This window comes from Anguilla anguilla, chromosome 1 (assembly GCF_013347855.1).
Source record: "Anguilla anguilla isolate fAngAng1 chromosome 1, fAngAng1.pri, whole genome shotgun sequence".
NCBI classification, from domain to species: Eukaryota; Metazoa; Chordata; class Actinopteri; order Anguilliformes; family Anguillidae; genus Anguilla; species Anguilla anguilla.
In genome coordinates, this window is record NC_049201.1 from 10,068,425 (window position 1) to 10,091,852 (window position 23,428).

At 44.7% G+C, this 23,428-nt stretch overlaps 1 protein-coding gene across 1 annotated transcript in view; it reads right to left on the minus strand.

Annotated features, from left to right (window-relative positions):
- Nucleotides 1–23,195, minus strand: part of dph6 (diphthamine biosynthesis 6) — a 67,659-nt gene extending 44,464 nt beyond the window's left edge. Inside the window, exons 1-5 of the mRNA XM_035430362.1 lie at nt 23,053–23,195; nt 22,055–22,149; nt 21,703–21,887; nt 2,065–2,138; nt 964–1,082 (exon numbers count right to left, since the gene is read on the minus strand). Coding sequence (XP_035286253.1) covers nt 964–1,082; nt 2,065–2,138; nt 21,703–21,887; nt 22,055–22,149; nt 23,053–23,075 — 496 coding nt within the window. The 5' untranslated portion in view covers nt 23,076–23,195. The remainder of the gene's footprint in view (nt 1–963; nt 1,083–2,064; nt 2,139–21,702; nt 21,888–22,054; nt 22,150–23,052) is intronic.
- Nucleotides 23,196–23,428: the final 233 nt, after the last annotated feature.

Here is a 23,428-nt window from a genome sequence, read left to right on the forward strand (position 1 = left end):
GAGAAACATTCTCCTTGTTTAACACTATGCACAATTAACACCCGAGCCATTCACAAAAGGCAAAAAGCGGGACGTCCATCAGAAGACCCCAGGATTCTTTTACGCCAGCTCGCAGAGCTGCGCGCGGCCTGTCACTGCTCTACTCCGACCCCTCTTACGACAACTTACCCCAACAAGCGTTCCCTTCGACGCACGCGAGAAAGAAGCGTCCGCATTGTGACATACACTCTGAGAATAAAAAGAACTATCAAGGAGCAATTATCGTTTATCACTTCCTTTGTCACAGAAAACAACTTCATTGTTAAGTAGATACAGGTAGTTATCTGCGCACACTCATTTAACAAAAAAAAGCTATCTTACTTCAATACTTCAGTAACTCGATCCACTTTTTTTTTTCCCCCCCGAAAGTGCCACAACGGCCGAGCGCACAAAACAGGTGACAATACATTAACCCTTTTCCCTCTCGCAAAGCCATTTAAAACCTTAAATGAGACACGCGAGATTTTAATCTTCGCTGCACGCCCCGCGCGTTTCAAGGTATTTCAGAAGGTAAAAATAAAACCCCTCGGCCTTTTCTTCCAGGACAATGGGGGCGTGCGCCATTATTGACAGCCTTCATTGACATGGCACATAATCGTCCGCGCTCATTTTCCAACTGCTCGCCTCTCCTGTTATCTCCTCGCATTGTTCTCCACTTTGGCGCTCTCTCTCTCTCTCTCTCTCTCGCCCCTGGCACCAGCCCCAACGTTTCGTCTGAAGCCTGACTGATCATTTTCGGCTTTTGGTTTTTTTATTTTATTTTATTTTTTTTCCGTTCCCGCCCCCCCGGCCCCTCCTCCCGACAGATGGACGTGCGCCGACCGCGATCGGCCCCCGGCGGGAGACGCCGGCGCGAGGGCAGGGCGACACCCCGCCCCCCTCCTCCGCCACCCCCCCGCACGGACGCCGCCCCCGCGCGCTTACCGAAAGCCGCCACTTTGATGATGAGGGCGTGGAGGTCACATGATATCATCTCTCCCAGGAGCGCCTCCTGGTCCCGGCGCCACAGGTAGGCCAGGGGCTGGAGCCGGAGCCGGGTGCACCTGTGGGACAGGTGGCAGAGGGTGGGGTCGGACGGGACGCGTACGGGACAGGTGGCAGAGGGTGGGGTCGGACGGGACGCGGGCCGGACAGTCGCCAGAACGCCGCGGCTTTCAAAGGCAATTAGCGCTTACCTTCGTCGGGCCGCTCGCCAACGAGACGCTTACGCTAGCCTCCGTCCCCTTTGAACGCGGGGGCCCTCTGTAAGGGACCGTGTGTAAATTACTGTGAATGTGTAATTACGCGGGGGCTAATGGCACTCTCCCCGCACTCCCGCCTGTCACGCGCGCAGATAGCGCAGGTAATCGGACCCGAGCCCTCGGGCCCCGGCCTGTCTTTTCACACAAGTGCCCCGAGGTGTGAAGCCGGCACAATGGGAGGCTGACAGGGCTGTTTGTTGATATGCAGAGCGCTCTATCGCGGCGCTGGAAAACGCCAGGCGAGGGGGCGGGGGGGGGGCTCGTCGCGGAACGTGCCGGAAGACGCGAGGGCCGGCCGTCTGACAGCGCGGGTCTCGGCGCGAGAGGGACCGCCGTCGCGCGGGGCCAAAGGGTCGCGTCCGAGCGTCAGTCACAGAGCGAATGTGCTCTACCTCGCTGCGCGGTCTCTGGGAAACTCCAGCCCAATTTATACAAGGTCTGGGTCTAAACCCGCGCAAAATGTAATTCGGTTAGGACTGGAGTGACGCAGCGCCACCGGTGATCCAGTCTATTTGTGTAGCCGTGGTTAGACACCTGTGGGACAGGAACACACAACCCTCAGGTAACAAAACTGGAGCCATTAAGCACAAAAATGTTAACTTAGATTATTTTTGAGTGGAACAGTATGGTGTAGGAATTAAGCTGCGTTTGCATCCTGCTGTTGAGTGGAACTGAATGGTGCAGAAATTAAACTGGGTTTGAGTTTTGCTGTTGAGATGAAAACACATAGAAAAGGAAAGAACTCAAAAGTGTTTTCTTGAGTAGAGATAAGTGGTCTGCTTACACATTTTCCACCCGGACTCGTTGGTAGTCTGACAGAATGGCTCCGACGGACACGGCTTCAACTCCTTCCTTTTCCTGGAAGAAGGGAACAGGCCGGAGAGAAAGCAGGGTAATTCAGCAGGAAGCTTCACAACACGTTCACATCAAACAGATCATTAGCAGCCACCCCATTATCATCGCCTTAACGGTTTGGTGATGTCGCCTTAAAAGGTCACGCAGAGCTATAAAGTGCCGCCATCGACTGTCAATATTTCATTTTTTTATAAATAGAAAGCCCAAGCAGCATTTTTTCATACTTTTCTAATCAATAACCCAGGAAAGTGTGAAAATGCATGTATTTAGCAATTTACGCAATACAGCAAATGGCACCCGTACAAACGCAAGTTCATTTGCATCACTTTCTTGTATCACAATTTAGCAGCATGTCAACTTTTTCAGTCTCCATTTCCCTATCTCTCATTTACCATGGGACACACAACTCTCTCTCTCTCTCTCTCTCACACACACACACACATATATACACACACACACATAAACGCGTGCATGCACGCACACACGCGCGCACACACGCGCGCACACAGCGTCTAAGAAAACAGACTGCTCCGCGACGCGTCTTTTCCTCCATCAGATAAGCCGTGGGGATGTTTACACAGTAACGGTATCAGGGCCTTCCTGGCCCCGCAGACATCCCCTCGGGGTGAGGCCTCCTCGCCCTGGCTCTGCTGTTTCTGGAGCCTGCAGCAGAACAACAGCCCCAGACCCCCGGCCGGCTTCTAATCTGCAGCCTAGCGTCTGCCGGAGCGGAGATGGGCCCACACGAGCTCTCCGAGCCCCTGCTTTACCTCTCCTACCTTTCCCTACACCTGCCTGCTTTACCTTACCTCTCCCTATACCTGCCTGCACCACCCTACCTCTCCCTACACCTGCCTGCACCACCCTACCTCTCCCTACACCTGCCCGCTCTACCCTACCTCTCCCTACATCTGCCTGCTTTACCTCACCTCTCCCTGTACCTACCTGCTTTACCCTACTTCATCCTACACCTGCCTGCTCTACCTTACCTCTCCCTACACCTGCCTGCTCTACCTTACCTCTCCCTACACCTACTCACTTCACCATACCTCTCCCTACACCTGCCTGCTCTACCTTGCTTCTCCCTACACCTTCCCGCTCTACCTTACTTCTCCCTACACCTGCCTGCTCTACTGTACCTCTCCCTATACCTGCCCACTCACCTGCAGCATCAGAACTTTCCTCACAGCCTACTGGGATAATCACCAATTATACAACAAGCAACCAGGATCACGCCATTCTGTCCCAATTTAAAAGTTCATACATTGTATTGTACCACACTGTCCTGGTGCATTGTGTAACGGCCCGGCTATCAGGGGTGGCGCGTGAGCCTGACTGTGCGCTCGAAAGACAATGGGCCGGAGCTTGCAATAACAGCCAGTTCTGCCTCGCAGACACCTCTCAAAATATGACCGAAATCCTGTTTACACGAGTCAGTCAAGGGAACGGGGCGGGACCGAGCATGCCCCAAACTGAGAGTCACTCACAGCAGAGATTAGGCTGTCATCCACAAACATTACCTCATACGAATTCTATTTGGAAAGACCTCAGTGGGGCATTTACGCTTCAATGATTTTCTGTTTTCACCTCCAAGTAGTTAAGCAACAAAAAAAAACAGACAACTTTTTTTCTGAACTGAGTTTGTTGTCTTGTGTGCCCACAGTCAATATTTTAACATGGATTGATCAACTAGAGGTTACATTACTGGATTCCAGTTAAGTTAAGTTCTTATGAGCGTACATTAGTGTTGTTGTTTTAATTGAACAAAACTAAGCAATTGTAGTTAGTTAACATATAACAATGCAGTACTGTTAATGTTACTGTGTCCACATATGACAAGTTAATATTTCCAGGGCAATGGTTTATTTTGGGAGTAAATGGGCCAGTTTCACAGACACAGATTAAGCGTAGTCCTAGACTACTATATTCAATCTTGACTGTAGCTTCTCCATATAAAGCTCAATTTAATCCAGGACTATGCTTAATCTATGTCCATGAAACTGGCCCATTAATTTTTAATCCAATTATAATCCTTTCTGAATTAAAAGTTTTCTACGTTCTCCTACTGTCAAGATAAGAAGCAGTAAGAATGTAGGACACAGTCTCGTTACAGTAACTGGAATACAATCATATGAAACAGTTTATTCATCTCACCCTTCATCATAAAACATCAACCACCGTGATGCGGGAATGAACGCAAAAGACCTCCCTCACTGTCACATCCAAAATTCCATTAGAACCCTTGAGTACAACTAACTACAGGGCCACAGTGAAACCATATTTACAGTCTTCAATATGGAGAAGCAGAAAGGGGATCCATCTTTGATGAGAAAAGCCCACAGAAGGGTTGCTGGGTGGCTCATCCTGTTAAGGATCTGTTACAGTCCACTGATGGGCCCCAGGGCCTGGTACTGAATCAGGACAGTGCCGGTGCCGGCTGTGGCTGGTAGCCCCACACGGCAGCATACACTCGTGTGTCTGGGTTTGCCAGTTGCTAGGACTCCTGCAGGTTCACCTGTAGAGCTATAAATGAGGCATAGTCCTCTGACTCATGCCTGGGTGACTGTTTATTTGTGGGGTGATAAAAACTAGAAGCTGACATCACATGCTTGTCTGTGCCCTCCCCAAATAGATAGCATAGGTTGCAGCAATGAATGCTAGTTAAAAAGTTTGACTGCCCATTCTAAGAACAGGGGAGAAAAAAAATAAGCAAAGGCAGTAAAAAATCCAACAGCGGAAAAGGATCCCACAGCGGAAACGATGGGTCCAGGATCAAGGTGAATGAACAAAAATAGTTGCCATTTCCCCATTAACAGCCACTGAATACAGAACAAAGACCATTCTGAATGCATTCTTTCTTCCAGAGTTGACTTCAGGCAAATGTTCTGAGGTATTTTCATTGGCAACATATATAATCCATAGTGATTTCAGAAAATAGGTCTTACCAAAACTCTTAAAACCACACAGACCAGCTCAAAGAGCGACACTGAATTCTACACCAGTGACAAAAACTACTCAAGCCCAACCACCAGTGCTCTATCCATGCATAGCTTAGGGCTATGCTGTTTTTAAAAATAAGCCTCATTCTGTGTTTCCGACTGGTATTCCACACCAATACCGCAATCATCTGGTAAGTCCATCACCAGTGAGAACTCCTGTTATCCTAGGGTGGGACATCCAACTTATATGGAAATGTGCGGCTCGGCCTGGCCTCAAACTGGCTGTTTTAGGCTCAAAGTACGGTCTTTAATTTCATACCGTCTTCAGACAAAAGTAGGGTACTCTTCACCTTGGCATAAAGACAGATTAATGAAGGAGATCAAGGTACAACATTAGACATGAGGCCTTCTAGGAACCCGGCTAACCATTCCTTGCAGTACTTTCATGTCCGTAAATACCGCATAAGCCTTTTCTGCTGTTTGAACTGAAGTAATGTCAACTATGTTGGTGCAATATAGTAACATTCTATCACGCATATTAAGCATTAATATAATAGCATCCATGTGCATCTAAACACAAACACTAATGTATACTTTATACGATATATTTTGCCGACCGAACTAGCACGATGATACCCTGAATTATCGGTCCCTCTCTCTTTAAGAAGAGTGGCATGAATGCAACAGCCTGCAGGTTCATTAGTATATTACATGGGCTGTAATTATAAACAGGGGCAGTCCTACATGGATGAATGTGGAGGTTGCCAGTAAATTACCTTGTAGCCATTATAAATTTCCCAAGCTACTGGTCCTTAAGATAACCCTCTCCCTGTGGTCCTTCCTGCAATTTTTCTCTGCCTGATAAACATGCTGATTAAAACGAGCACCGTGTAAACCTTTGATACTTTTTAAATGAAATCCATGCCCTGCCTCGGGGCTGTGACTGGTTTCAACACAACGTGTCAGCTAATCAGATAATGAATATATATGTATGTATGTATCAGGGACTGGGAGACACAGCAGCCCCAGGCAGCGCTGAGGATGGGGGGGGGGAGCTATGCTGTTCTCCACAAAACAGCACGTGAGTGTGTGTGTATGTGTGTATGTGTGTTCATATTCACTACAGTATCAAGTGGGAGAGATAAGGCTGGATTTACACACTGCAAACACACACCGCACACAATCACATGCACACACACATACACAAACACATACACTCACAAAACATAAACATCCAAAAACAGACTTCACACAAATCCTCTTTGCAGAGACAGTGTATGTCAAGAAACAGCACACATGAAATGAAATACAAGAGCATAGGCAGGTATCAATAAAACATTTTAAAAGCATTACTGCTGTAAAACCACTCTAACCATGTCACTGATTGCTTTCCTGGTAAGCCTTGCACCAAAGCCAAGGAATAAATAAACCAAACGTCTAAGTTATGATGTCACAGTTATTCCACTGTAAAGAATGTCCACATAGTATGTTGTCTTAAAGTCCCTGTGCAAGTTCAGTGAGAAGGCTACCATTGAAACCAAGTGCAATCAGACAATGCCAGAAGTGAACTTACAGAAGTCATACCTACCCTGATACCTACAGAAGTGTGTAGGACATCTACCACCACAGAGATTATTATAAACTATACCCGCTAATCCTGGACTCTATACCCGTTTATCGCAGGGTCACGAGGGGTTCTGGAGCCTATCCCACCATGCATTGCGTGAGAGGCAGGATTACACCCTGGACAGCCCGCCAATCTATTGCAAGGCACACACACCGTGCACCCACCGAGCACCAGAAACTCCTGTTACTAACCTGTAGCTAAAACAGGATGTAAAGAAGGTACAGAATGGCTTAGTTGTTAAGCCTACAATAATATCTAAGCCTGTAATTGCTACTATTGTACTGAGGGTGAGAGGCAGGCAATGACACTGTTAAATCAGAATCCTCTGGTTTTTAGTTTTATTTTTTTGGATGCAAGTTAAAAGCCAAAGACTTCAATCATCAACCTGACAGCTGGCTTCACCTAGAGCCGGAACTGTTGTCTGTGATTTTGCAAAAACGGGCCTTTTTCTGACCGACAATAGTTAAAAATAAAAAAAGCATACACACCAGATTCTTTTAAAAACTCATCTAGCCACGAACATGACATGCGCGTTTGTTGAGACATTGCCGCTTGTTTCGTATTACTCTTCCTGTTCGGCTGGCCTTCCTTATTCTCCCTGACGCGTCTCTCAACAGCTCCCCTAATGACTGATGAACTTTAAAGCCTTCCAAAGTGTCATCTTTCAAACGCAGCCACCGCAGACCGGTCTCCAACAATAACCACCTCTGCGTAAAGAAACTTGTGTGTCTAATCCAATTCATGAATATTAAAGAATGGTTTCAGCGTGGTCTTGAGCTGATTAAAGTGGAGTAGGAGGTTAGCTGGCCTGTGGACAAATGAGCGTATTTGAAAAGTAAGGGATTATTAAACGCAGCGGTGTGGTTCCACGCAGTGGCGGTGTTTTCTGGCGATGATTTTCCTAAAACGGAAGTATTTCCCTGAAGCCTATCAATTCCTGAGCAAGCAAATTTGCAGGAGGACGACAAAACTGACCAGCGTATCGTATGGTCTTCAAAATGACAGGGGTCACCTCACTCTAAACTTGGCAGGGACAGACGTGGGTAGATGAAATAACAAAAATTTGCGTTCTTCCTCTTCGTTTTAAGAAGAGTGACGCAGACGTAAGAGTGGCATGGGAGAAAGCGTCTCTAAAAAGAGGCATCCTTCAAAAACAATGACGTTGGTTCTGTTGGGTCGGAAGTTCAGGAGTTAAATCATTATTAGAAAAGTAATAATAGTAGTCGCCGTCGACTCCCACCATTGTGAGGGAAGGGGAAACTTTCTCACACCGCTCTCCCCCCGCGCGTTACAACTCCTAGACCGTTTGCAAACAAAAACGTATTAACTTAATGCTTCGGAAAAGGTTATTTTTGGATGCCGCCTTGTTATTGTCCCCAATTTAACTACTACCAAGAGACTACAGTAAGAGGAGAAGGCCGTTATTTGCTAATGTACTTTGGACAATTGAGCGGCTTGGATTTCACAAATTCCACAAATGCTTTCTCATCCTCTGTGGGAATGGCAGGAAGAATAATTGTGAGGGGGGGTGGGGGGGGGGCAGTAAATTCATAAATCTGGGAAATGGCTATTCCAGGGGCTTTCCTTATATTTCATTCATATTACGCTATTATGACATTTTCATTTCATACTGATGGAAATATTTGTCTGTGATATTTATAGTTTGCTAATGCCTTTACAAGCATTGCCTACCAGACTGTGATGAACTTGGGGACGCATTCCATAAAAAGTTTGTGATTGATATCAGGCAGTGTGGTGTTTTTACTGTGTTCTCAGCAAGGACTTCAGGGCAAATGCTAAGCTATGCTAAAAGTAATCTAAATCCACACAAAGCTCTTTTAATAAACTCATATACAAAATTAAAGGTAAAGAATGAATCGTTCTCAGAATTATGAAACATTTCAGAAGATTTCCTTTAGTGCCTGTGGATGGTCTGTTGAAATATATATTTCTCAACACACTGATGCATTAAGGTTAAGAATGATTCCATTGAAAGGCATGACATTACAATATCATCTGATCATATAGTCACTGAGAAACATATTCTCCTTTCTCCATTTCTCCCTCCATTGGCAACCAGCTGAAGGGATCATCTACATCAGGGGGTGTCCAATCTTATTTAAAAAGGGCCGGTGTGGGTGCAGGTTACAACACCTGATTTAGCAAATTAACTAATCATGGCTGTTGAAAGACAACATTAAAGCACCCTTACTTCAATTACTTGCATATAAATGAGTTAATTCAGTCCACTCGCATTGCATAAGAAAAGCAGTTAAATGTTCACTTAGCTATTGAATGACTTGTTGACTGTGAGATTGTCTAATAGACAACTGATCACAACACATTTTAATCCACTGCATAACCTCTGATCACTAATTCTGTATTCTCATTTGCCACATTCAGGTTAAATTAAATGGTACTGTTTCCATTCAGGTCAATTCAAAATGGCGGTTTGTGTCTTTGTCAAAGGCCTGACCCAGGATCCATTCCAGAAATGCTTGAGGTCAACAACCCCTTGCACCACTCTTGCTAATACAGCCACCTGAAGTAGTGCTTGCAAATTTCAGCTTTTTTTTTTTTGTTGCGACAGCATTTTATTTACAGTCATCCTGTGGTAGCTCGAATACTAATGAAACGTGTAAACCGAAGGGGAGGAATGATTATTTCGCAGCTCATCTGCATAATTTTGCATACACTTCTGAGAGCTCTTTTGTCTTTGCTGATTGCCATTCTCAAATTTGAGTTTATTTCCAGTTAGGCTGGCACCAGAGAAGTCGCAAGTAATTAGAATTTGAATGAAGTTCGAGAATAATGCATTTTTCGGAAGTGTTTTTAAATCAACTAATTTGAGAAAATCAAGGGTTTAATGTGAGGACTTAATCTCGCTACATAAATACTTTAATGAGCAGCATTTACCCAAACACAGAGAAAGACACTCCACTCCTACTCAATATTGCTTTCTAGCTTATTTCTAGCTTATTTCTGTTTACAGACCCTGCAACAGCAACTGCATAAACGATTCACTTAAATCAGAACATACACCTATGTTATATATATTTATACTCACACATACACACACGTACATGCAAACTAAAATGCATATGCAGACACATGCACACCTGTGTCTATCACTGGTGGAGCAGCCAGAAAAGGAACACGGTTTTGGTGAAGAGCTGACTACTCCAGGACAGGTCTGAAATCTGAATCAAGCTGGACCGTCAGTCGGCTAGCGACGGGGCACCCAAGGAACGTAATTGGCCGTGTCCCCGAATGCACTATGCATACCTTAACCCCCCCCATTTTAACATGCTTCTCAAACACAAAACAAAGAGAGCTTTCTTAGCCGTGCAGTTCATTTATTAGCAACAAGACTAAATGACATCCTCCTGATTTGGAAAGCACGGTGCCACAGTAAACCAGTGTACTTCCAGTTCACTTATTTTTGGCTACAACCCGTATCATTTAAGAAAGTGGGCAGAGACACAACCCTCGGGCCGGGCCAAGGTCCACAGAGGCAGTGCGAGTGTGACAAAAAACGCAGCTGAGCAGAGGCTCAGTCAAATCCAGGATAGCCCAAATAACCTATGAAAGGACACACAACCGGGATGAAATCTCCTGGGTGTATGCAATAACTGCCTGGTTTGTCCAAGGGAATAATACTGCAAGAAAAATAACACTGCTGTGAGATTCGTCCACATTGTCCCACAGAGCTAGCCCAGATACTATAAGATGCAGTTACACCAAACACATCACCACTAAGAGTAACTTACATACTGCTTCAGAAATGCTCACTCATAGTAGTGTTATACCTATTAAATATCATACATAAACTTTTTAAGACAAGCAGATATATTATGTAGTTTCTCCCTGAAAGGACTTCATTTGGCCAGCTTTTGACCTTAACCACTGTAATCAATTCTGAGGGAATCCCAACATAGGCCTACCTATGTAAAAAGTCTAAAAAGTGTGCCCAGGCCTCAGACATTTAGAATCACTAGGAGCCAGTCAAGAGCAAAAGCGCTCTGTCTTTCAGAATTTGCCACATTTTTCTAAGACAGGAAAAGCATTAATGAAAATATACTGCTCTTAGGATAGACCCGCAGCCATATCAATGCGAGTACTTAGCCCCGTGCAGTCATTAACTCCTATTACTAATTGTTGAATTCATTAAAGGAAATCCCCAAACGTCTCTCACATGAAAATAGATGTACTCCGCTGAATTATAAAAATGTCAGGGCTCAGACAATTAAAAGCTCAAAAACCAGTCACACAAAAGAGAGAAAAGAACAATTAGGTTCTATTTTAGGACCGTTTATGGGATACACTCTATAATTATTAATTCATACTTCTTGGTAAGAACATCTATAAGTAGTTCTCAGGGATTTATTTATGACTGCTCACGAGTAGGGAATGAGATATTTAATATAGTGATAGACGCCTTATCGCTTTTGTCTATTATTACTAGACAAATGCCCTTATCTGAAACATTTTTCTTGGTTCAAGATTTCAGTTACGCGTTTCACGGAAAATGCCTGTTGATGGAAACAGTGCAACTAATAACCCACCCAATATTCCAAATCATATTTCACACGTTCATTTACGAGTCCAGGGAGAGACGAGGCAATGAAACTCCAGAACTTGAGTCACAGTCAAACCCCCGAAGGCACCTCCCCACAATAGCTAAGTGTGCAATCACGGCGTCTGCCTTTCTGATTCTCAGTCTATTGCCCTTTTAAACCTAAACGTCTCCTTATTAAAGAAACATCAATACGTCCACATCACTTTTTATAACATAACGCTTTGGACACATGCACAAAGTAAAAAAAAACAAAAATAAAAACAAAATAAATCTTTTAACTCACCAATAAAATGACACATTTACATGACGTGCGTACGCCAACATTTACACAAAATACCGTTTCCTTTATACTCCCAAAAATGTTTACACACGGCCCCGCTGTTTCGCGCCCCTGCGCGGCAGCATTACGATGTGGGACGGCCGCTCCGCCAAATTAATTAAAGTGCCTTGAGTGACAGTTTGCTCAAGGGCACGCGGGCCGCGTGACACGGCGCGTCGTTGTCATGGCCGCGGTCCTCTCAGACTCCGTATCCGTCAACAACCCGCCTCGACGCGACATGATTTTAATGGCCCCTCCATTACATCGGCTCTCCGCCGCGTAATGGGATTGTTCGCCGGGCGCTCCGCGGCGCGGGGGGTGGGGGGGTGGGGGGGTGGGGGGGGGGAAGAGACGGGGGGCCCCCGTCGTGTCGATGTACGCCGGGTCGTGCAATTTGTGCTTAATAAAATTTCAAAACACTCTGGGGCGCATTGGCTGTGTCAGGGAAGAGCGGCCGTCACCGAAGTGACAGCGGGGGCCACGTGGCATGAATATAACGGAGCCTCTTTTATTTGTTTTATCGTCCTCATTACTAGTCTCTCCCCCCAGAAGACACCCTTCTCCCCAGCGACTCGCTGCTCCTCCGGTAAGCACACTGTATTACAATAAGACGCGGGGTGGTAGCTAAAGCACTGTAATCTGGACCTGAGGGCTACGGGTTTGAGTACTGGGGTGACCCCTCGCTATGCAGCGCTTTAATCAAAGAATGTCATGCCAATAAATACAAAAATACACACACACACACACACACACAGAAGGCCCAGACAGTGTAAGATGTGACACAGTAAGTGGTTCAGATGTACGCTAAGAAAACACAGCTCACACACACACAGAAGGCCCAGACAGTGTATGATGTGACACAGTAAGTGGTTCAGATGTATGCTAAGAAAACACAGCTCACACACACACAGAAGGTCCAGACAGTGTGAGATGTGATACAGTAAATGGTTCATAGATGTACGCTAAGAAAACACAGCTCACATACACACACACACACACAGAAGGCCCAGACAGTGTGAGATGTGACACAGTAAATGGTTCATAGATGTACGCTAAGAAAACACGGCTCACACACACACACACACACACAGAAGGCCCAGACAGTGTGAGATGTGACACAGTAAATGGTTCATAGATGTACGCTAAGAAAACACGGCTATTTTCCGGTGCTGTTTTGTGTTGGTTTCAGGACTTCCAGCTCCTTCGGTCCTTCGGCGACATTCTTGCTCGCGCGGCCGCTGACAGACGGGCCCTTTCCTTTTGTGACTCACCGCGCATCACTCCTCGGCGGCGGAGAGCGGCGGAAAGGACCCCGGCCGAGCGCGGCCACCTGCTGTCCCGGGCCTTTCGCGGGCGCGCGGCGAAGCCAGGTGAGTGAGTCAGAGTGAGTCAGAGTCTTCGGGAACCGCAGAGCACTCAAGGCCTTTCTGCGGCTGTCAGCCAACGCGGCGTTCGCCAAGTGGGGAAGTGACGAAGCCAACCGACCCGCAGACACCCGTCAACCGACAAAAAAAACCCCCGGCCTCGCCGCCATTCGACAAAAGGCCCCGGCGCGCGAGATCAGGAAGGAACCTTTCCGCACTTACCTTGGCCGCGCCGGTGGAAAGAAAGAGCTGTTTGTGCGAGCCGGCGAGAGTGTGGGCGAGAGGACGGGCCGCAGTGTACACACCACCACCTCCGTGATTCATTCCACTGACAGAGCCGCTTCTCGCGGATAGAGGCGCGCATAAATATGCCAGGCGACGCAGCTGGAAACGTGCGGAAATTCATCAGGTTAAAAAATTGAGGGATTAACGTTTCACAGCGTTTCCTCTTAAACGTATATCGCTACATAAACAGTGGGTTATAGACTGCAGAATGGTAAATGGCTGGAACTGAACCAAGCACAATGCACCGTGTTCAGTGTAAAATGCACATGCTGTTTTAAAAAATAATAATAATAAATTTTCAATAGGCATCTATCGACAAGAAAAACACCATTTTGAACCCTAGAGAGCTGAGGTGAAGTACCAGCTCTTTTTGATAAAGAAACAAGTAAACATTTCTGAAAGAGGTTACAAAATGGAAGAAAAGACCGTTTCTAACAGTCGTTTGTTTATACGTCTATTCAGCAGCAGGCACTGCAGGCCCGTCTCTACCACAGAATATGATGTAAGCCATCCAAAATGGCAGCTAGCATAGACAGACAAGGTAAACCACCAAATTCATGACATCACCGTAAGCTGTTTATTTGGCGAGCACGGGAAAACACGGCCTCTATTTTCCTCTGGTCAAATTTCCCTTTGTCGGAGAAGGTGAGCCTCTAAGGGCCTGCCAGCCAAGGGCTGCCGGTACAGCAGAGAGGCCGCCAGGCCTTGTGTAGCGACCGCGCGCCACCGCAGCCGGTGTCACGCACCCCTCGCGGCTGATTACGACATTTCCAACCGCTCTGGAACACGCGAAACGCAATCCCGCCGAGCTTCCAGCGGAAAACCAGACAGGAACCGAGCGAGCGCTCCGAATCTCCGCCATTCGCCACCGCTGGCCTCCGACATCGTCACAGGGGGGGGGGGGGGGGGTCGGGGGGGGGGAAGAAGGAGAAAGAAAAAATGGCCTTAATACAGGTTTTACACACTCTCCAGACCCTCGCGCTGTTTTTCTAATGCCGGTTATGGCTCTGACTGCAGGAGGCACGGGTCAGCCGCAAATATTTCTCTCAGGGAAGCTTTCCAGGCGGAATATAAAAGTCAGCTTAATTTGGACGTGACGGCGGGAGGCGGCTGAGAGCTGTTCCTCGCCCCTGCGTTCAGACTCAAAGGGGAAAAACACAGACGCAACTCGGGACCTGGCTGACGACAGCCTCTATAAAAAAACGTTTTTTCAAAGTGAATGACTTCTTCTTCGCAAGAGGAGCCCGGCTCGGAGGCCGTCTGCTTGGCAGCGGGGGCTCGCACTGTTTTCGTCTTTGTGCGGCGGGTGTTGATATTGGACCGTCCGGCTTTTCCGAATGCCTGATATTATTAGCCGGCTCCCTTTTTTACTTGTGGCAGAGCCCGGTTCTCAGGCCTGCTTTATCCATTAGACGCTGAGACCGGCTTCTGCTCCTTTCCATATTACTGCTCATGTGCTCACCTCTGTGGCACCATCACGGAATACATCTCTGTCACCGTGATTTGCGAGCTCCACGCAGGCCGGGCTCTGTCCTTGGACAGCCACCCTGTCCGCAATTCCATTTTTTATAACGCAACGCCTTCGCCGATCTGATTTTCCTGGGACTTCAAATCAGACACGAGATATCCGCTTGAGATATCCGCTCAAGTTACCGATCCTGTATAAATGCAGCGGTAAAAATTAAATAAGAAATGTACCGGGGAAAAATAAAATTAAATAAAAAAATCAGACGGCGAGATGCCAGGCCACCACAAATTCTCAACTGTCAGCAGAGACAGACAGGGAGTCACTGCTTTATTAAGAACAGCATGCGAAAGAAAATATTAGCAGAACCTGGCTTTGAGAGATTTGATGCAAATAACTGCTAGCTGCGTGGACTATTCATCTTGGTCGCTGGTTTTTCTAAAAATCTCTCTCCATCAGAACAATGTTCAACCAGCACTGCTTATGCCCTTGGCAAGCCGAGATAAGGCTATCTGTTTCCATCATCACTAAACAAGACCGAGCAAAGTACATTAGGCACAAAAATACAAACAAATTACAAAGGCTTTAGGCGAGGCGAGGCTCTTTATCTCGTGTTTGTAGGACTGCTCGCATTCGAGGGAAATGTTTCTGTGTCTAATAGATCCTGTCCCGACACTCCACGCCAAGGGAAAACAACAGAGGCCGTTATCTGAAAGAGAACGCTATCCTTCCCCTGGTGCAAAACAACCGGAGAGCATACCCGCCATTCCACTACAGCACCGCGCCACTGAAACCCCTTCAACCGCAAGAAGGTCAGCGTGCTACGCAAAGACACGACCGGCAGCCTCAAAAACAAATCAACCCACGTCAAATGGCGACGTGCTGTAAATTTAGTAAATACACCGTACATTCCAAAAAAATTATGTTTTCAGTAATAAAATCAAATGCAGGCAAAATTCTAGTCTAGGCTTGCTGTGAATATGACTAGAAACTGGAGGGGAAAAAAAAAGGTTACAAAATTATTTTTTGCGAGAACTTTCATTTTTAGCACAGTGTAGGCTACATTACAAAGGTAGATGCAAGTGTAAAAACATACACCCCCTTCCCTCCAAAAGAATAAAACATAGTATACTGCATTTCTTTCCACCCCTACTAATCACATGAATCCTCTGTGCAACCTTGCTGCATGTAACTTATGAATTAACTCTGTTTTTTTTTGTTTGTTTTTTTTAAAGAAAAATCCATTTCTTTCGTGTGCGGAGCAATGCGGCGGTAATCAGAGAGGGTTGGGTTTTTTCCGACGCGGCTGTGAAAGAGCTTTTAACACCTCCACACATGATCGATAAACGCGTCTCGGGTTTCGCGGACGCACCCCCTCGGCCCGTCCGCGCGGCGGGGTGCCATCTCCGGGACACCTGCGGCAGGAACGCCTTCTGAAGGCTCCGGATAAAAGTGGCCGACAATAGAGGAACGGCCGGAAAAAAAAAAAGAAGAAAACTGAAAATGTTTGGACTCGTGGTCCTGAATCTATGGAGACAGGGGCCTGCTCTGCTGCTGCCGCTAACCGAGTAGATGCTATAGTTGGGAAACCAAAACTCTGTTTCGAAGAAACTTTTGTTTTTCACCAAGAGTGAAGGTGAAGAATCTACAAAGTGCCCATTTATAGCTGTTCTATATTTTAAAATCTACAAAGAGCCAATTTATAGCTCTTCTATATTTTAAAATGTACCACGAGCCCATTTATAGCTCTTCTATATTTTAACATCTACCAAGAGCTCATTTATAGCTCTTCTATATTTTAACATCTACCAAGAGCTCATTTATAGCTCTTCTATATTTTCAAGAGACATCTCAGTGAAAAAAAAAAAGAATTGCATGATTACTTTGAGATTCACACTGTCAAATAAATTCAATTTTTTAAGTGATAAAGTTCATCACGTTCTTCAAAAGTCAGACAATTTACACGCAGGGAAATCTGAATCTGAATCTGAACGTAACATTTAGATTTCCCACAAGGATGCAATTCAAATGTGACTCAAATGTCACGTTACTGCAAATTCAGATTTCATTACAAAAGTCTAAACGGATTCGTCATCTATTCACTGTCATTCCAACGGGCTTCAGCGTTTGTTATTAAAGATCAATTCGGATACCCCGAGGACATGTTTTGCTTTATTATGATTTCAGCTCAGATGAGCTTAAACTTTGCAATATTTCCAAACTTACGCTGAGGGCTGTAGCTTAGCGCGATCTTAAACGCTAACGTTTCACTGTGTCAGTTGGGGGGTGTTCACGGTCGTACGCCTCTGACAAAATATCAAAATGTTTTACTGCGCCGTGCCAAACTAAAGGCTTATAATCCTTTATCAAAAAGAGCCATGCGACAACAAACCCTTTTCCACCAGCTTTGATACGGAACGAGATTTTTACTCAATAACCAGAAAGCTCCCTCCCGATCTCTACAATCCAGTCAACTCCAGACAGAGGCAGCCGAAAACAACCCGAGAGCAGCAAGCCTGACGAGTCTGTGTTTGTGGGTCTGTATCGCGGGGCGGAAAACGGGGATGCTGTGTTTATTTTGAACTCAGGCAGTGGTCCCACAATCTAGCGGTCATAATATAGCCTTTCTTGATCTTTCGATATTCCAGGGCATGTCCTCGTAACAACATGGAGGCAGCTGTGAGACGATGACTCCTCCCCACTGTGCGGCCACGAGGAGGGAGAGACGCACTGTGGGAAAGAACAAAGGCTCCTGTTTTAGTCTGGTGGCGGAGGAAGGAGATGCAAACTTGTTATCGTGTAACTGAAGACCTCTGACCTGACCCCAGAGAACTGAGTCGGTACACACACACACACACACACACGCACATACATACACACACACACACACACACGTACATACAGGAATATGCACAAACACACGTACATACATACACACACGCACACACATGCACACGTGCACACACACACACCACACACACATGCACACGCACACACACACACAGACACACACACGTACATACATGAATACGCACAAACACACACACGTACATACATGCATACACATACGTACATACATATACACACATGCACACGCACACGCACACACACACACGCAGACACACACACAAACACACACACACACACCCACAGCCCATCTTTCTCCCTTTCCTTTCACACAAGGACACCGGCATAAAGAGCCACTCACGTGGGTCAAAACAGAGAAAGAAAAGAATAACTTGAAAGATTTGACACACCTAATATTCATCTCTCCAGTGTCAGGAGGGAGAAGAGAGATTCGGCATGTAGAAACTGACACTGCCTGTTTTAATAACAATCAGTGTGTGGAGGATGTACAGTGAATTCACACAGGTTACGGCTAGAGAAAATTTTCACTACGCTATTAACACACATATTTAGATAAGATAAATTCAAAATAACGTTTTAAAGTCAAACTCCTTTAAAATATTACATGACAAAGCTAAAATAAATAAAAATCTGGCATGATAGTGTGAAAATATACTCATTCATGGGTTATATTTATTATATATTATATATTTGTTATCTTTAAGCCCCAAGGGTAGTTTGCTGAATGCACTTATTGAAAACGCTTTACAGAATAAACCATAACATTTATGTTAGCTATGCTTTCTCATTTCTTTTTTTTAACTTAGCTGTTCATCTCGTAACGCTCAGAGTAAAATGTAACATTTAAAAGTCCCATTATTTCATGTGAAATCTACATTGATAAAGTAACAAAGCAGCAAAACGTGCAAACCCAAATAATTTCCACTACATAAGCCAAAAGCTCTTTCTCCCCAGTCACTACCAAAAACAGTCATTTCTGCTACTGAAAGTCAGGTTGAGAGATCAGGCCCGGCAGGAGGCTGGCCGGGTGTGGTATGGCTTGTGTCTTTCTCAGATTACACATCATCAAAGGCCTGAAACTCTGACTCTGAGTCACCGTCGGCCATTCACAGGGGCACGAGGACTGCTGCCGCGGCTCCAGCGTCCCCGTAAGCTTCCAGCCATTGTTAAAGAACAAAACAAAGCGAATAAAAAAAAATCTTTCGGTCACATTTTCACCTCAGAAAACAGAAGTCCTGTTTGATACGAGGGTTCAGCTGATTAAAAACACCTCGGTAGGTGCTCAGAGGTCCAGGGCGAAAAAAGCCTGTTTAAATTTTCCGAAAAGACCATAGGTGGCACTATTGTTTCACAATCAGGCACAAACCAGAGTTGTAAAACTTCAAGGATTACAAAGAGGGAAAGATCCACACAGTTATGGCGCCGCATCTACTGTAAAAAAAAAATCTTTCATCTATGTTCAAGTGTCATTTGGCGAGTAGATTTTAATAATACCTAATTAATTCAAACTGCTAGGATGAATCTTTCAAAATATCACACTTCCCAAAGAGACTATATTTTTCATGCAAAAGCCGTTCTTTTCCCGTGAAGGTGATTTAACACCTAATTATCTAAGGAGCTTGATGTTTTTCCTCTTCCAGGGAAATCGAACACTAAACTGTCAACTTTGTGAATAAACCATGAGCCTCCAAAAAGATTGATTATTTAAAGAACTGCGTAACGGGGGTCAATCCAACCCCTGACACATACACTTAAATGTTTTTTCAGTGGATGTGGTACACAAAACCAATAAAAATTTGTATCAATCCTTGTAAAAAAAAATCAAACACTGCAGAAATTCCTTTTCAAACAATGCAAAGGAAACCGTATACAACCTAGGATATTCACAGTTTTCATTACTGTATTATTCCAGTGGAGTAAACTGTTTTTTTTGTTCCCCGAGAGGTAAGGCTCTGAGCGGAAAGAAGTAAAACTGGAAAGTCATACTTCTCATTTCGCCATCTCACAGATAAAGAGAGGAAATGTGTGTTTATCGAGCAGCAGCGCGAGTGCACAGTTCAGCCTGAACACTGTAAACAATGTGTGGGACTGCCGGACCCTGAAGGCCCCCCCCAGCCCCAACCCCCCCCCCCAAACCCCAAACCCCCACCTCCACCCGCACCCCCACCCCCACCCCCACCTCCACCCGCACCCCCACCCCACCGGTCCGACTGCGTGCTCTTTAGCACGAGGGGGGTCACACTGGCGCTGCCCTGGAAATGAGAAATTAGGAAAAGCTGGCAATCACTGGACACGAGGCGGCCGGGGGAACGCAGAGGCGGGAGATGGAGGCGGTGAGAAGCCCTCGGGCAGGTTCAGGAGGCCTTCCCGCCAGCCCGCTCGCCCGCCAGCCCGCCAGCCCGCCCGCCTGTCTGTCTGACTCTGGACATCCGCTGAAGAAAGGCCCAGCGCTCAGTGAACAGGTTTCCACGCGGGCCTACGGGGAGACCGCGGGCTGTTCGCTTCCTGTTTACAGCATGTCAGGCTCTCTCGCCCCAGAAAGAAACAACTCCTTAAAAATTTGATGTTGCTTGTGTGTGTGAGGAAACGCGCGCTCTATTTCATTAAATGGACGTGGGGGCAGCCTTTGCCTCTGACAGGTGAAGATCGCTTTCTTGAAGTCAGTGTCCAGGTAGCTTTTTCCTGGCTGCAGGCGATCGAGAGAGCGGCGCCAAGAGTGTTAAACACACCTGAAACCCTGACAAAAGCCTGTCAGGTCGGCCCCAGACAGTACCAAGCTTATCAATTATTTGGGACAAATTGATATTTTTTTCACCATGCTGGCAACATTTGATAAAATATACATTTTAGATTATTTTTTTTTCTTGATCTTGAACAAAGGCTAAAAAAGAATACAGCACTTTCTGCATCCAAATAATATCAGGACACCATGGAGCACACTCACATATATAAAAGATATGACACTCCTCTACTATGCTGTCATGCACTCAGACATTCTCAGATCTTAAACAACTTTGGATTTATGCCAAAAACAAGCAGGAGAACTCAGATTATACTACAGTGTGATCTTTCTGAACGGATATTTCAATCTTCTTTGAATTAGAAATGATATTTCTTGGTATTAGGAAAAAGACACAATAATTCAAGGTTTTGTCACAGGAGCTGATGAACTGCTTCAGTTATACGCATCAATAAAATGAAGACTGCCAGTAACCCATCTTAAGCTTTCTGACACGTGTCATGGATCCATCTTCTAGGACCTCACACACATCCCTGCACCAAGACTGTGGTGCAGAACTGTCACACCAACCAATGGCCTTGAGCTAATATCTATCAGAATGTTATAATACATCTGACTTCCTGATAAAATTGCACTTTTATCTATGTAATTTCGATTGTTCTATATTTCCGGGTTCAGACAAATGAAAAGAACATTAAAAAGTTAATAAAATAAATAAAAATGAGTAAAATACTGCTAAGCATTTAACTACTCAGTAAACCACTGAATATCCACTAAAATGTATACATAATTTCTGAGGTCATTAATTGAGTCCTGGTAACTAAATATCTGTGTAGATAAATTCAAATACATTTTTACATAGGAACAAATAATGATTATAGTGACTTGCACAAAATAGTATTGGTATCAGTGTATGATTAAGCACACAGTATTTCATAGGTAAACCATATTTTCTATAATTACTCATTTGCTATAAGGCGCCTCAGTAATGTTATGTGAAACCTCAAAACCCATGAAAAGGTTTGTGTATTAACAACAGAAGCTAAAGACACCAGCTAAATAAACTTGCCTCACATTATGCATCAAAATACCAATTAAAATAACCTGGATTGTTACCATTTACCGACTAAATCAAAAACTATAATAACGATAATAATAATGGGCGGGCTACAAAAAATGAAAGTGTATGCATATACTTTCCTTACATAAATTATTTCTTGACAATAACTTTACAATCACATTTCAAGGTACTAAGGCATCAGGATATGAAATATCAAATAGAATATAGTACAGTTCATCTTTACTGATATAATTAGGCTTGTATAGCATATCTTAACTCAGGCCCCTCCCTCCATCACCTGTCTGCCAAACCCCGCTTTACCTTCACCAGCTTGAGAAGGTGGTAGAGGTCTTCCACTTCATCGCCGTCTCTCTGGTTGTACTCCCTCCCAGTGTCAAGGCTAGACCCCTCGATAGTGCGTCGGTACAGGGGGAGATCCATAGCTTCAGCATACAGATCAATGGCTTGATGGCCCACAGTCTGGAACATGTAACTGTCTAATTCATCTATGAAAAAAGGAAGAAAAAAAAACTTCAACTCACGTATTTCACCTTGTCGTAACATGGCATTTGATATCTAACATGACTTGTTCTGCTGTAAAGATGATTATGATAATATGGTTGCTAATATTAAAAATTCTTCACAGGTACAGATGAACAGGTGTGAGACTCACCTGTATTCCCTTTGGGCCGTAGGTTGGCAAGAGCCACGATCCTATGCCCAGCAGCAACACACTGCATCATGTTGTAACAGCTGTCTTTGCCACCACTGAAACGGAATGTAAAAGTTCCACTCAGAGCACTGTACGAAATTACATTTGGTATCATTAATTTTGGATAAGCCAGTGTGCTGACCCACACCATAAATTCTCTGGATGTTCTTTGCAAGTTTGACTCGCAAAAAACAATTTTGCTTTTAACCCAACCTAACTTTCACCTCTTAAAATAATTTAGCACAAATCATTTCAGCAAAAAGATTGTGCAAATGGCTATTATTCAGCTTTATGACACTTAAATGGCTGAGTGTGATGGCAATGAAGAATTCTTCAACACGTTAATTTAGGTTCACAGAAACTAAAAATGGGTTATACAACCCAGTTATACAACTAGTCTTTTTCACATCGTTTGGTTTATGCGGGATGTGAGCACTGAGGTGGATGGGGAAATGACTGGGACAAGAACAAGAATTACCCCACTACAGAGCAATGATACAACATAAAAAGAATTTAATGTGCAGGACTAACTGCACCTAGCCCCAACGTTATTGCAACCGTTAACTAGCTTAGTACGTAATGGGGATAGTAATGTAGACAGAATGTAGACGAAAGGCTCATTCGCTCATCTTAGCCAACGTAGAGCAATATAACCTCCTGCACGCGATCCATTTGCCTCAGATCTACGAAAATTGGTTTGTTAGGCAACTAAGCAGTAAATGAAAAAATGACGAGAATAGCAAATCTCCATATCTGATGTACCATGTACATTTATTTATTGGCAAGAGAACAATAATTTAAAAAAATAAAAAACAATGAGAAGCACAATATTTAGCGATCCAGCTGACAATGCTTGTCTTCAAAATCACAATTTCATCTGTAGTTGCCTATGCATTTGCTTGATGCTAACTAAGCTACCGCAGCTAGCTAACGCTTCATGTGAGCATGAGATGGGTTACCTTATCAACGCGACTACTTTCATTTTTTCCGTCTATAATGTTTACATATATCTAATACAAAATTAGAAGGTTAAACTCGTCCGCTGTGATTTTACTGCACACAGTTCACCCGGCAAGCCTGCAAAGCATGCCGAAACGAGGAAAAAAAACAAACTCAACGTGGTGAACAAGGAAGTTTAAGACCTCACTGTTTAGTGTGTTCAAATATTTGCCTGTTTAAAAATGATTATTTATATCCGTTTTAACGCAATATGATTTCGTTAACCTTCTATTTTTCATGAAAGTGCTGTAGTTAAAGTATACATCTCCATATATTTAAATTCTTTCACTATGAAATATGACAATTTCACCCAATCACACATTGAGGAAGTACTAC